This window comes from Seriola aureovittata, chromosome 6 (assembly GCF_021018895.1).
Source record: "Seriola aureovittata isolate HTS-2021-v1 ecotype China chromosome 6, ASM2101889v1, whole genome shotgun sequence".
Classification (NCBI taxonomy): domain Eukaryota; kingdom Metazoa; phylum Chordata; class Actinopteri; order Carangiformes; family Carangidae; genus Seriola; species Seriola aureovittata.
The window spans coordinates 18,857,399-18,872,042 of NC_079369.1; the positions used below are offsets into that span (position 1 = coordinate 18,857,399).

Consider the following 14,644-nt stretch of genomic DNA (forward strand, 5'->3'; position numbering starts at 1 on the left):
TTGCCTGCACACAGGAGACAAAATGTTTCCCTTTCTGACTTTCTGAGGCCTGCAGTGCACATTTACCACACTGGTATGATGCTGAGGACATTTGCCTGGTGGCAGCATGTATTTCCTAGGAGGCTGGAGACTGGAGCAGGACTTATATCTTCGCAGCACTGAGTCATTTTCAATTTTGACTTTTTTTTGAGCCAGTCTAATAGACCGAGAGATACAAACAGACAGACATGAAGTAATAAGAAGGAGGAGAGACGGACAGAACTCCCAACAGACACAGAGGGCGGACCGCAAACAATAAGACGGGCAGGAAACATGTCCATCGTCACATCTACTGAGTGTGTGAATGAAACAAATGGCCCTATTAGACCGATTACATCAGTAAGTGGGACATGGAGACTAATCAGGTTCAAACACCCAACAATTTCCTTAATTAGAATCATCTCCGTCCTGTACAGAGTCCACACACAGACACACTACTGACGGACAGCGCCCGTTCAAAGCTGTTCCCAACTCCACGCCTAGCTATATACACACACACACACACACATATATGCAAACAGAAACAGCACATCACCACAAATGTACATACAGTACATAGAAAGGCGACAACAGTATGCATACTGAGTCATCAGATCATGCAGCTGAAACGTCTGAAATAAATACCAAATCAGACCGTTCCACCTGTGAAGATTATGTGAATCAAGCTGTGGATTCTGCAACAGCAGCCTACATGTCTTGAGGGAAAAATACAAACCATATAACCCACCTCTCCTCTTATCTGTTCCTTTCTCCTTCTCCCACTTACTTCCTCTCTCCTGCTCTCTCCAACTTCCAAAACACTGACTCACTTTATTGCTTGTCGCAACGGCCACCTCACATCACCCTCTCAATGCAAGGTATTGTGCACAGTCTGCATACATTCAGGCACCAAATCAGGTGCAAACATCTCCAATTCCACGTTGCATCTTTCTCTCCCACTGGCAGCTGCACAAACAGAGGAGTTTCAGATGATATGAAAGCCCGTCTTCCCACTGCATCAGAGCGCTCCTCCTGTCTTTTTTTTTTCCCACCTCAGCCTGCTCCTCTCTTCCACACCATGGCCCTCTAAGTCTCTCCCTCTCTCTTTTTATATCTTTTTTTTTTTTGCCACTACCATCCCTGCCTCTTTCTCTCATCCAAATCCTCTCTTTTAGCCCCCCTGGGCAGAATCTTTCAGTCTCTCCTTTCTATGCTTTCTTTTTTATCTCTCTCTCAGCTCTCCTCTTCCCTCTCACTCAGACCGTCTCAAGAGGTATTTGCCATCTTCGTGTAGCTTCTGTGGATGATGTCTTCAAACTAGGCAGAGGGAAAGAAGAGGGGGGATGCTTGACGGTGATACAAATAAACCTGGGCCGACACAGTGCTGATGCTTCAGTGGTAAATACTGCCATTGAAAGAACTGAAGGTAAACAAACGTGAACAATCATATGCTGTGCGTTTCCTTTCAAAGACAAGCTACAGACAGCAAGGTTCAAATGCTAGCCGTGTTTTGCATTTTTGAAATGCATGAAATCACAACTGGTTTCCTGTTGGTTTCAAAGCCCTATTGCAATCAGGCTGTAATCAGGCCTGCTTCTAATTAACAAACCTCTTTCTCCGGCCATGAATAAATCCTGCTGAGACAGTCTCAGCATGACATTCATCCCAATTAATAACAGACACAGGACAGCTTCAGTGTAATCCTCCAAACGCAACTAAAGTGTTTTCTTAATTCAGAACGGTAAAAGAAAGAGAAAGCCATGTTAGTGACTCATCAGCATGCTAACATACTCACAGTGACTAAGTTAGCATGTTGATGTTCAGCTGGTAAAATCTTATGTTCATCATCTTAGTTTAAGGTTGTTACCATCCTTACACGAGCTAATTAGCAAAGCTTGTGGGTGTTTAACATATTATTCCAATATGGTTTCCCACTCTGCTAGCTTTGTAGTCATACCGGATGACTAGCCTAAATTAGCTCCTTTTGTGGTGTTACATATTTGTACTGTTTTGTGAAGTCAGATACAAAACAAAGTTCAGCTCCTCTTAAATTAGCTGAACTATTTGAGTTAATGTTGGATTTTGATTAGATGTAATTTTCTAGTGATGGCAGCTCTGCAGCCATGTTGTCCGCTGTTTGTTGACAGATATTGTGGCTGCCGGAAAATTCCTCACATCTCAGACTCTGAATTACAAGTCGGTGGTTGGCGTGCACGGTTGTTCCCACTCAGATGCTCGTAATGACGATCTGATTGACATGAAGTGAACGTGGCATAAATGCAAAGTACAGCTCAGACAAAACAGAAGGCCATGTCATTTGTTTAGCAGGTATCCTGTCATTAACCAAAGTATTGGAGAAATTGAAAATTGTTGTTGAGATATATTACTGAAAACCAAAAATGTCACTCTCAATATGGCACTACAGAGGAAAAAGGTAAAATCAAAGGAGATTCTGCAGGCTTCATCCACTGGGGACCTGAGTGAATGTCTGTACAAAACATCATGACAATCCATCGAACAGGTTTTGAGATATGAGTCTGGATGAAGGTGGTGGACCGACTGACCGGCTGACACTGCCATCCCTAGAGCCACGCTAATAGCTTGGCTAAAAACGTTACTAGGGAGACCTGTTTTGAGATAAGAGAACCTGTATGTGATGCAATTGAGATTAGGAGTGTTTTTTTTTTCCACAGTAGGGAGATAGGAGATGTCTGTTCTGTCTTTGTGACAAATGGGATGAAGATGTCAATGCTGGTGGATGTCAGAACTCTGGTTTCCTCATTAACAGGCGCAGGGAGGATAATAGAGACTCGTCCTTGGCTTCAAAATAACAAAGATTACATGTGACACCGGAGCCGCCCGTGGCTCCGAGCCAAGAGAGGGACGAGGCAAGACTATGTGGGAAGAAAAAGGACCACAGCGTTCACACAGCAGAATAGTTGAAGTATGACTTTTCCCCGTACGTTCTTCTTTCACTCTTTTACATCACTTTTTGTCTCTGCTGCACACTTACTCTCGCTAAATCTGCCTCCTTCATTTCTCACTCTCGCTTTCTTTCTGCCAACTAGGCTAATCGGTAGTTCATTGTGGGTTAGCTGGTTAATTTGGGTGAGAAGCAGGGATTCAGCTGTCATATCTGCTATAAAGCTGGGGTTAAAGGAGGAAAATGATGCTGTGTGCTTTTCAGTCAGGTAATAATTATGAACGGAAGCCAGTGTTGAATCCTTTCATGCCTGGTCGATGCAGACTACTCCTTCAGACAACCACAGACTGGTTATCTAACTGGCTGAATTGAGCATTGTCAAAGCTTTTGGGGGGGGTGGGGGATTATGAATAAGCGAGTGGTGATGATGAATATGGTGGAGTGAATAGCAGCCTTTGTGGAGTGAACAGACCTCCTTGTTGAGCAGTGGGCTACTGCCAAAGTGGAGAGAGGATTTTCTGATGATCACATGGAACAAAGGGACCTGGATTACACACAGCAACAATGTGAACACACACAAGTGGTCATTTCTGTGTTGTCTGGACCACGCTTGAGGTCAATGCAGTGGCATAGCATTTTTGAAAACGTTTGATAGCTTTGAGGCAGCATGGTCAAACACTTTTAAAAAAGTGCCAACGGTAATGTCTTAAAGGAAGAGTTTGACATTTTGGGAAATGCACTTAATCACTTTCACACCAAGAGTTCATTGAGCAATCTGATAACACTCTACTACTACCACTCCGGTAGTGAGCTTTACAGATGCTGGTAGGCAGACTTCGTTACCTTTGGTGAGAACCATGATAGCCGTTTCCCAACGTTTCCAGTCTTTCTGCTAGGCTAAGCTAACTGACTACTGGCTGCAGCTTCACATTGAGCACACGGACAAGATCATTCAACTCATTTGGCAAGAAAGCAAATACGCAACAGACTTAAACTTTAGTTTTAGTTTGACCTAAAGGCAGAGAGGACGGCCCGCTGCACTATAATGCAAATTGAATCGCTATGACACAAGTGTTTTTCTTATACAGAGCACACAGAGGGTCACATGGAGGACCGACCAAATCAGGCATTCAGAGAAAACAGACTCATACATTTTTAAGCAGCTTTAACAGAGAGCATTAGCATCTAATGTAGGCCTGTTACTGTACATCCGACTGACTGTGCCAGGCTCAAACCTAGCAATCATTTCAGACAGACTCAGCCCTTTGTCTAGGGAAGTTGTGCTCACAACTATTTAGTGGAGGTTAATTGAATTATGGCAAGAAATATAGGAACAAGAATGCTTTCATCAAAATTGAGGGGCTCCAGTGCCAGTGTCTCAGGAGGTTTTTCATAATCATATTCATCACAATATGGCACTGTAGTGTGGTGAGACAATAAACATCAGGCAAACTGGGTTTTTCTACTCATATCCAAAATTAAACTGGGCACTATGGCAATTGTTGAAGAAAGGATAAAAGAAGAGTGAATTTTGCAGTGAGTCAGTCAGTCCGATGGCTTTGGACTAGCCAATCTGTACAGTGGTATGATATTCTATTCCTGTGCAGGAAAGATGGGAGGGAGGCTCCGAGTCAGATCAATGCCCAGAGGAACCAGTGATTATTGTGCATTACTAAAACGTTCCTCCCATTTCCTTTCCTGCTCAATGACATGCAGAGGAAGATATTTATTAACTAATTAGTCTGTTTCAATTCATCAATGCCTTTCAAAAAAAGAAACTTGAGGAGGATCAATGCATCATTTCATCCCGATTTGTTTAGCTCCGGAGATTCTACAGAGAAATCTTGGTAAGGTAACAAAATGAAATGAGATCAAAATCTGCAAAAATACATTTCAAGCTCAAGTAGCAGAAGCAGTATAGAAAGTGTAACATAGGTATTTTATTAAAACATACAATGACTGATTAATCTGAAATGAATGCAGGTCTGAGTAAATTCAACCCAATTGGAGGAACTGATTTTACAGTTTTTTCAGAGCCACTGCATCTTTACGTTGGTGTCGCCAAAGCGGCAAAAATTAATTACTCTTCTCTTTGTGAATGGAGACACCCAAAGTCAAAGACCTTCATGCAAACAACAGGCTGTTGACTCTTATGCTTCAATGAACACAGATCAGGAGGAAAGTGAAAAACTGGAGATATTTCTCTCTCAAATGCAAATATGGGTGTTACAGCAGTGGCAATGCGGTTTATTTTCCTTGACAGCCAATTTTCCTCAGGCATCATCAGAAACACTGCTCAGCCCTCTCATAGCACTTTGCCAAGGGGAAGGAGCCGGAGTAAAAGCTGCGGCAAGAATAACACAGAAAACCAGAGTCATGATTTTCTGACCAACTGACAAAAGGTGTGCAGCTAACAAAACAGACCTGGTGATGTAGATGACACATAGTATATAGTATATAGTGTATAGTATATGTTCTTTTACACGTGACGGTGTGGACTGTGCGGTAAATGAAAAGGCAAGGAGAAAAAAAAACGGGGGGTTAAGGCAGAGAAAATATATGAGAAGGAATCCGCAGTAAAGGCCTGTATTTTAGTGTTGTAGGTTTTCATCAGTCAACATTGGCGATGTGCAAATATATATGAGCTGGAACAGAATGTTCCCCCCGAGCTGTGGACAGACTCTCACCACATTCAAATTGTTATCAAAAGAGAGGAGACGGAATCTGACGGAGCTTTTCAGACTAGGAACAAAAGACGCAAGCCAAAACTCAACAAAAAGGAGAAGCGGGAAAACTGAAAACTACCTCTGCAGGCTCTTCAAACCAGTGGTTAGGGTTAAGGTTGGGGTCAGCCAATACACACTCCAGCCAGACTTTGTTTAAACCCACAGAACTTTGTTTTAAATTCTGGTGAACATCCCAACGTTTTCCAGGATACCAAATATGTCACACTGAATTTACGGGAAATGTGTAGAAAATGATGTAGAAAATGATGTAGAAAACAATAAGAAAATCTACTTTTGAGAGAATTTTGAAGCTATAAAAACGTGGCGTTTTGGGTTTGAACAGTTCACTCAGTTTAAACATGACACAGCTTCATAAATAAAAGAGCGAAACTGGATAGTAAAAAGGGGCTAATCCTGAATATTTTTGACACTGGATTGCTTTAATAATATAAAAATTGGAGGGATATTTTAAACTAACTTAAAGTCATAAGTAGTGCTAAAGCTCTCCAACACAGATCTCACAAAAGCAGTAGACTATGATCAGTTCCACTACCTGTATTTATTTTGTTTCTCATATATACTTAACAAGCTCCCTTCCTGTGATTCACTTTTACCAAACAAAATAAAAGCACAGAGCCATGCAGGACAAAGAGGGTGAAAAATAGCTAAATGAGAAAAGCGATAGAGGAGTAACTCCTGAGATATGTTGTCATCATCAGAGAAATCCAGAGTGCACTGCAGCATTTTTGAGTGTGCATTACTGCGAACAAACAGATCATGCTGCTTTCTACTAAGGAGTAACTTTGCCATTCAGCCTGCTAAAGAGGGTAATAAGGAGGAGATGATGAGGACTGATTGCACCTCTCTACCTACCCAACAAATCTAAAAGTATACAGGCTCAACAAAACAAGTCACAGGAGGGTTGTAAGAAGGAAAACAAGGATGATAGAGAGGACGAAGACCTACATTAGAGACAGGCGGTGGTTTAAAACTCCCTTGCTTATCATTGACTGGCTCTGTGCTAACACTGACATGGATGATATGTCAAGTTATTAGCTGCAGGAGAAAGAGCTTTTCTCCCCCATGTGTTGTACCTTACACTTTCATAGCCCTTTAGCCTTCTCTGGAGGCTGCAGAGTGGCTAATGTGGAGCAGTTCCCTACGACTGAGGCTAAAAACAGCATTCTTCACCATGGTCATTGTATTTCTCCTGGCTTTGCTTAGCAACTGCCAAAAAAAAAAAAAAAGAAAAAAAAAAAGAAACCAAATCCAGGCCTAGTCAGTACAGTCAAAGAGTATTAAGGACAGGGTGACCGAATACACTTCAATCCTACTTTTTCCCCTCAGGAATGCAATATCAGTTGCACACTGGAGGAGGCTGGTTATTGACTCCGCTTTGATCCCAGAGAAAGGAGCCTTAACTCAGCGATAAGGTCTCTGCGACATGTCACTGCTTCCACACAAGGCTGGAGACAGGCAACACCAGGAGCTCTCTCTCTCTCTCTCTCTCTCTCTCTCTCTCTCTCTCTCTCTCTCTCTCTCTCTCTCTCTCTCTCTCTCTCTCTCTCTCTCTCTCTCTCTCTCTCTCTCTCTCTCTCTCTCTCTCTCCTCTCTCTCTCTCTCTCTCTCTCTCTCTCTCTCTCTCTCTCTCTCTCTCTCTCTCTCTCTCTTCTCTCTCTCTCTCTCTCTGTGCTTGGAATGCATTAAGCTCTGGAGTGTGCATTATCATTTTTTGCTTACAGTTTGATAATCTTCATGGCTATAAATGGAAAAGTGTAAACTTCCAGAGGGTTTGAATGGGGATTTAGAAGATGGTTGGCTAGAGGCAAAGAGGCATTATGGGTGATATGATTAAGCCATTAAAAACTTGAGAATCTAGGACAAGTGAATCACCACTTGCAAGACAGATGGTTTATCACAACTCAGGGAGTGTTTGGAACTTCCTAAAACATCCCTCATCCAATGGTTGTGGACATAGGCAAACACAGCTGCATAGTTACAGCAACGGTGCAATCCCCTGAATGTGTCTGACAGCACTGCATGTGGAAAACCAAGCCAGCAAGAAATCAGGTGAAAAAAAAAAAAAGGCACAGCTGTGCAGCCACACAGAGCCGTCACTAAACGGATATAAATTGGGTTGCTCTGTTTGTTTTAGAATTTATTTTATGCAAGACATACTTCTAACCTACTAATCTACTGACTAAACACACGACGGCAACTCTGTGCTCCAACCTTTTGGCCAGAGACCGCTGTGGCGCTAATAACTGAGTCAACCCCCCACCATAACTGAATGATTGTTGATCGTGATTGATCGTTTATGGTTGCTACTTAATCCGGTTTATAAGATCGAATTGGCGTTAATTCTGCTCTGGCGTACTGGATCAGTGCATCCTTAATCACCGCAGCAACATGATATGATAACCCTTATGTTTATTGCAGCAAAAACATCAGGTTGGGTAGTTAGCATGAGCAAAACAATGCCACTATGCCCACAAATAGATTATGAAACGAGCACCAACCGCACAAATATCACCACCAGCAAATCAATGAAAATGATTGCAGCAATAACTGCAGTGTTTACCTCCATCTGTCCAGCACCTACTTCACTGTAATGTTCTCAATTTCAAACCAAGTAGCTCATAATAAATATTAAGTGTTATGACAGTAAAGAGTCGGCCACTTAATTTTATAACCTGATGGTCTCCCTAAGTCTAGCATGAAATGTCATCCCCCATCAAAGGCAGGTTACCAAAGTAATCAGTCAGTTGTGCGTTTGACCGATCAGGTGAGGTTCATAAAGCCCCGATATTACTGAGAGCAAGGTCACCCCACAATGAGGCGATTTTCCTCAATCAGTAATGCAGCTAGTGTGAAGCTCAGCACTCATTCTAGACGGAGGACGAGAAGGAGAGAAGGAAATATATCTCTGTGGAGCATGCAATGAATAAGAGTGAGATCCAAAGAGATCCAGAGAGAGAGAGAGAGAGAGAGAGAGCGAGCAAGAGAGAGAGAGACATTGAGTTCAGAGTCATTAGGCACAACACACTGCTGTCATTATATCATACTGCATTACATTCATCAGCCCCTTCATTTATGAAGCCGTGGGAGGGCAGAAAACCAATGGCTCAATCTGTCTGGTGCTGCAAAAAAAATGATCTCTTCTTTTACAAAGTTCAGTGTTATGCTCTTTCCTCTCATCACTGTCCTTACACTGCTGTATTTAAAGCAACCTGTGTGACACTGAACCTGACTAAATCTGTCTGAACCAAAGCTGAGGTATTCTACTTGCTTAAGAGGCAGTACGAGCGAGAGAGCAGAGTCCTGGCCAAGAGTCTATGGATGAGTGCAGATCCCTGCTTAATACATTTTTCTCATGCATTTTGCAGACTGTAGAGTGCATTTATTAATGCCAAGCATCAAGGATGGACTTAAATAAGTTTACATAGATAAAAATGGACCCTTCAGATCTCACCGCTGTCTCAGAACAGACTCGCACTTTCAGATCAGAACAGGGGTGTCAAAAGGGTTTGAAACTACAGTTTTAGACTGACTTTAGATGCAAAGCCTGCTGACTCTTTTATGTTTCATGCAGTGAAACCTAATTGGTATTCTGTAGCAGATACTGAGCTAAAAAGGTACAATTAGTCAATGACATGAAATGTTTTGCAAAAGGCAATCAAGGGCTAGTGTTATAGCTGTTGTGAAGCATGAAGCTACATTGCACTAACTACTGAAGTATTCTGGAGAAGGTCCCGGTGCCAGAAATTACGCAGTTGTCATTAAGCCCCAAGTTGCAACTGCACAATGACAAACTTACTGCTAATTAAACCTGCTCAGAAAATACAGAATAAATGTAAAAATGCCATTTGAAGTATAATAGGGCAAGTTCAAATCAGATCAGATTTACAGGAAGGTGTACAGAGGGACAAAATTTCAGGCTGCAGCCCATTATCATTGTATCTTTTTCAAAGTAAGAATGCATCTTGCCATATATCCCCACAAATGTCCTAAATCCTAAACCTCTGTGCTGGCTGATTGGGCAACCACAAATTACATGACCTGATTTCTGTAACACAGAATCTTATCAACACTGGCCTCAGAGGGAACGCCAACTAATTGGTGAGAGTTATACATTGCTTTCTCTAATGATGGGTGCTTAATTAATCTTTGAAACACTGGCTTGTGAGTGTTGGAGCTATAAAAGAAGATGGCTGAGAGGATCAAAGTCATTCCAGTCTACTGTGGAGGGATTAGGAAAATATGGTGGAGGCACGGAGACAATCGAGCATCCAAGCCTCCAGTGAGGAAAATCCTCATGGGCTGCAACCAAAATCTCAGCCACTTGGAGAAATCACCCTGGCGTGCTGCTGCTGTGCTTGCTGACTGACACTGACACGTGTGAGGGCGGTTATGTGATATCATGGTAATCCCACTGACGTCCACAAACCCAATTCTTCTCTGCCATGACCCATGCAAGGAAATACACCGACAAGTAGGGAGCAAGAGGTTTCAAGAGGACGAGACAGTCACTGCTCTTAACAGTTCTGATACACCACCCACCTTTAATGCTTTTTAACAGCAAATGATTCAACTGTGATGGTGATTTTTTGACATTATATTCTTCAAAAAACAAAACAACACAAAAAGCAAGGGGGGAGGCGCTACTTGGATCTGGCAGCAATTTAACACAAAGTAGGTGGTCCGGACACATGGGAAAAGGAATGGATTCCCTCCAAAAACATAGTGTAGCTACATAACCTAATAAAGGCTTTTTAACTCTTATAATTTAACAGAGCAGGGTGAATTATTATACTTAATCAATACCCTACTTTCAGAACTATAAACACTTTTTTCTATAAACCCTTTACTTCCTTTAACAAAAAGACATCAATGTTCACTGATGTTACATGTCTACAACACATGCAGCCATACAAGATCTTTGCCTAAATTAACTCCGAGAAACGCCTGACGTCAAATCTTAAGAAGAAGATCATGAATCTGACCAGGCTTATAACGTCATCTTTCAGTACTTGACAGTTTTGAAAGCTTGATGATACCAATACGTTTCGGTCAGCAATAAGAAAAGTATTGAGGTTCAATGCTTAGCTCTACACATCTTAGACCACTAACCCCCATTTATTAAGAGTCTGGTACCAGTGGACTGTTTGTTGCAGGTTTAGACTCCCAGTCCGTCTCTTTGCCCCAGTACGGCTCCTAGCTAATGAAGTAATAGTAAAAATTAAACTCATCTTCAGTTTGCTGACCCACCAACCCTGTAACCTGTTCAAGGACCCGCACTGGGTGCCAGCCTCTCGACAGGATGACATCAGGCTGCTCTGCCAGTCAGCAGCAGCCTGCTCAGGTTACCTCCACCAAGTGTGGAAAGGAGCGCTCAACCGCTGACAGCCCACTGCATCACTCTGCAGCAGTACTCGCAGGGAGCGCAGGAAAACAACCCTGGCCTGGCAGCTGAGGCTCTACACCCAGGCTAATATCGTGGTCTGTTCCAAAAATAGACTCATGCAATTCTTCCAACGAGACAACTATGATACAGCCTATTCATCCATTCATATATCAGTGTCATGGAGTGTAAACAGAAAGCATGTTTGTCCTGTTTACCCTTTCAAAGGGATTTATAATGCCATGATTTTTAAGGAATAATTCAGGAGACATACAGTTAAATGTAAGGAGGTATAAACCACACCACATTCACACACTGGAACAAATTATGAGCATATTGTTATGAGAAGGGCAGCCTTTATGGCCTAACCCTCATCAAAATGACAAAGCATGCACCTGCCCCGTTTTCTAATAGCATGGCAACTGCTACTGAGGCAATAAAGTGGAAGTAGACAGCAGCCTGTAGTAGTCTGGTCTGGCCTCAGTAGTTTAGAAATCCCTGGTTGACATCATGAAGTTATTGAACATTTGGTTACCAGGAGGAAAGGCTGGCAGATCTCAAACATAACACAGAGCTAGACGGAACCCCTATAAGGATGCTGTGGAAAACTATAGCAGCAATGACTACAACTGACCAAAGAAATACTGTGGCTTGTGATGACGGGACGTAGGCTAATAGGCTATACAATAACCGGGAATAAGGTCAAAACCGGACACTAGGTTGAGCCAAAATGTGGCCATTTCCATAAAGAAAGGATATAACATCAATCATTTTAAAAAGCCGCCGCCATGCGAACATTCAAATCCATAATTTACAGGCCTGTGGTCTAATCAATTGGTAATTTTGGGACGCCCTCGTGGAGACAAAAGAACGGTGCCGCGAGGTGTCTGATGCACGTCTCGTTTCCCAGCATCACGTTCACCTGTCCTCTCTCTTCCTCCTAAACTGCATCGTCCTGAAGGAAAGAAGCACTCTAGACTCACCCAGCACACCGGAGGTCTGTGGTGCGGAAGCGCCCGGCTCCGGCCTCTCCGCGTCTCCCTGCTGCGCTCGGTGTCGGTGCCGGGAGCTCTCGGGGCCGTCGCCGACCGCGGCCGCACCACTGGCGGCCGCCGCGGCTGCAGCGCCTGCCGCTGCCGTCCCCGTGTCGGGCATGCTCTCTATCAGCGAGGAGCGACGGAAGATGAAGATATTCTCCGGGAAATCGTGCAGTGGTATCGCATCGCAGGAGGAGGGCAAAGCATGGGGGTAGTGCGGGGGTCCGAGTGAAGGGTTAAATGAGTGTGAAAGTGAAGTGAAGGTTGTCGGTGACGGTGCAGCGGCGGATCATCCTGTTGGTACTCTGGAGTAGGATGCGCGGCTAGATGGAGAGCGCTCCTCCGACGACTATAGAGGAGGGACAAAGAGAGGGAGGGCGGGGGAGGGGGGCTGGTTGACACCACACACACACACACCTTACAACAACCCAGTGTGTTAGGCTGATAATTGTATCAGGACTGTAGCTTCAGCAAAATTATTTGGCTTTAATTTCTTCGTGAGAGATACAATAGCTTTTAATAAATAAGTCAGATCAGACAATTAGCCTATTATAATCCTATAGGTCATACACAGTCCACTTGAAGGTTATAAAAGCCCAAAGGAGTTTCTTGGAAACATACTAGTTTTTTCATGCATGCATGTCCCCTAGTTCTCCAAGACAAATGTGTATGTATCGCCGACAGTGACCCCTGCCATCAGACCGGCTTCAAATTGATCCCAGAAATAGAATCTGTTTGGCAACATTGAGGCAAAACTCAGACAAACAAATTCATGGCTTAAATGGATAATATTACTTAATTGGCAAAATGCCCATTCACGTGGTCACACAAGTGCTGGTAATTCTCTTCTTCATCACAAGAGTTTTTCAGTTTGCACTTACCTTTAATTTAAAACACAGTCATTCTTTCAGCAGCAGGCAGGTTTCTGCAGTCCAGCAGGTAGACTGTTGCTCTCCTGTGAGTGTGACAGCACTGTGCCCTGTCCTCCAAGATTAAATAGACTATGACTTATTTATTGATGCAAAAAATATCGTCATAGATTAAATTTTTAGTGACACAGGTCTAGGGAAAAGTGACAGCCCACCGGACACAATACACACTGTGTATGCAGCAGCTGTATAATATAATTTTTTATTGTATAAAGCTTGCACATCAACAAATTATTAGCATGATGGCCTACTTTAAAATGCAAATTCTCATGTCCGCTTCCAGGTGTCATATGTCTTTTTTCTTTTCAAATGAGCAAACAATAGTCAACCAATTGCAAAGTGAGACTACACCCTACACAAACTCACATCCTTCAAAACAAATACTGATGCTGCAGCCTCAGCCTGATGATCTTCTACTGGTAAAATATACAATATTGTCATAAAGAAACACAGGATGCAGTTATACAACAAGTGGAAGAGTTTGAAACACTTGCTATATGTGTGTGTGTGTGTGTGTGTGTGTGTGTGTGTGTGTGTGTGTGTGTGTGTGTGTGTGTGTGTGTAAGTAAGGAGGGTGGAGGTAATGTGTTCCTAACAAAAATAACGTCATCGTCTTTAATCAGATCCATGTACCAGTTAACCGTGTTTTTGGTCAGAAGAGACAAATGTGTTTTGATGGTGCTCAACAGCTGTAAGGTGGCAGCTGTCAAGCTCTGTGCACACACTGAGTAGTCTATAAATTATTGAGATCCCAGGTTAAAGATTGCTCCTCGGGCCTCAGGCCATGCCTCTTCGGCATGCACACAATCTATCTCCTCGGCCAGCCGTCCTGGATGCTGTGTTTCACTGTGCAGTCACACAGGCAGGCTGGCAGCCCTCCCCCTTCGTATGGCTCAGAGCTCACAAGCACCTCATATGCGAGCAGAAATTGTGCTTACTCACCACCCTCTGGGCTGACAGCTGCAAAAAGCTGGAGTGGGGCACACACAGCAGTGCACATGTAGTCTATAACCTGTGTTTATAATCTGTGAAGAACTACAAGAAAAAAACAAAAACAACAACAACAACCGCAACAACAACAACAGTTATTATAGCAATTTAACTTAACTGAAAATTAACATTGTGGCAGTGAAAAAAAATAAAGATCAGTTAACACAGCATGTAGCCTCCTGAGAGATACTTCTAATATTTAGTCTACCCTCATTGATATAAATAGGATGACATTAGACACACCTCTATCTAAAAATAATCACTTAGCATATTTACACTGATTGGCACGTAGACAGAAAAAGCACACTTTTTGCCATGCTCTGTTATATGGTTTTTACCCACCAATCTATTTTTTAAAATTTCATCATAAAAATGAACAGATCTGCTATTAGGAAGAAACAGTTACCTGTCCCTTGCAAACGGATTTTTCTGCATCTTCATAATACATCTGCATTATGAGTCAAATTCATTTTACTAAGTAATAAAATAAATGACAATAAGAATAATAATAATGAAAACTATTCGTATATTTAACAATAATTACAAAAAATAAACAATCAAATAAAGAAATAAATAAAAGTCAGAGTTGTTCAGGGAGCTCTACAAAGAAACAAATCTTC

At 42.6% G+C, this 14,644-nt stretch overlaps 1 protein-coding gene across 2 annotated transcripts in view; it reads right to left on the reverse strand.

Annotated features, from left to right (window-relative positions):
* Nucleotides 1–12,446, reverse strand: part of ano8b (anoctamin 8b) — a 37,041-nt gene extending 24,595 nt beyond the window's left edge. For both annotated transcript variants that reach the window (XM_056378828.1, XM_056378826.1), the window contains exon 1: nucleotides 12,052–12,446. In XM_056378828.1, coding sequence (XP_056234803.1) covers nucleotides 12,052–12,223 — 172 coding nt within the window. In that variant the 5' untranslated portion in view covers nucleotides 12,224–12,446. The remainder of the gene's footprint in view (nucleotides 1–12,051) is intronic.
* Between the last annotated feature and the right edge of the window lie 2,198 nt (nucleotides 12,447–14,644).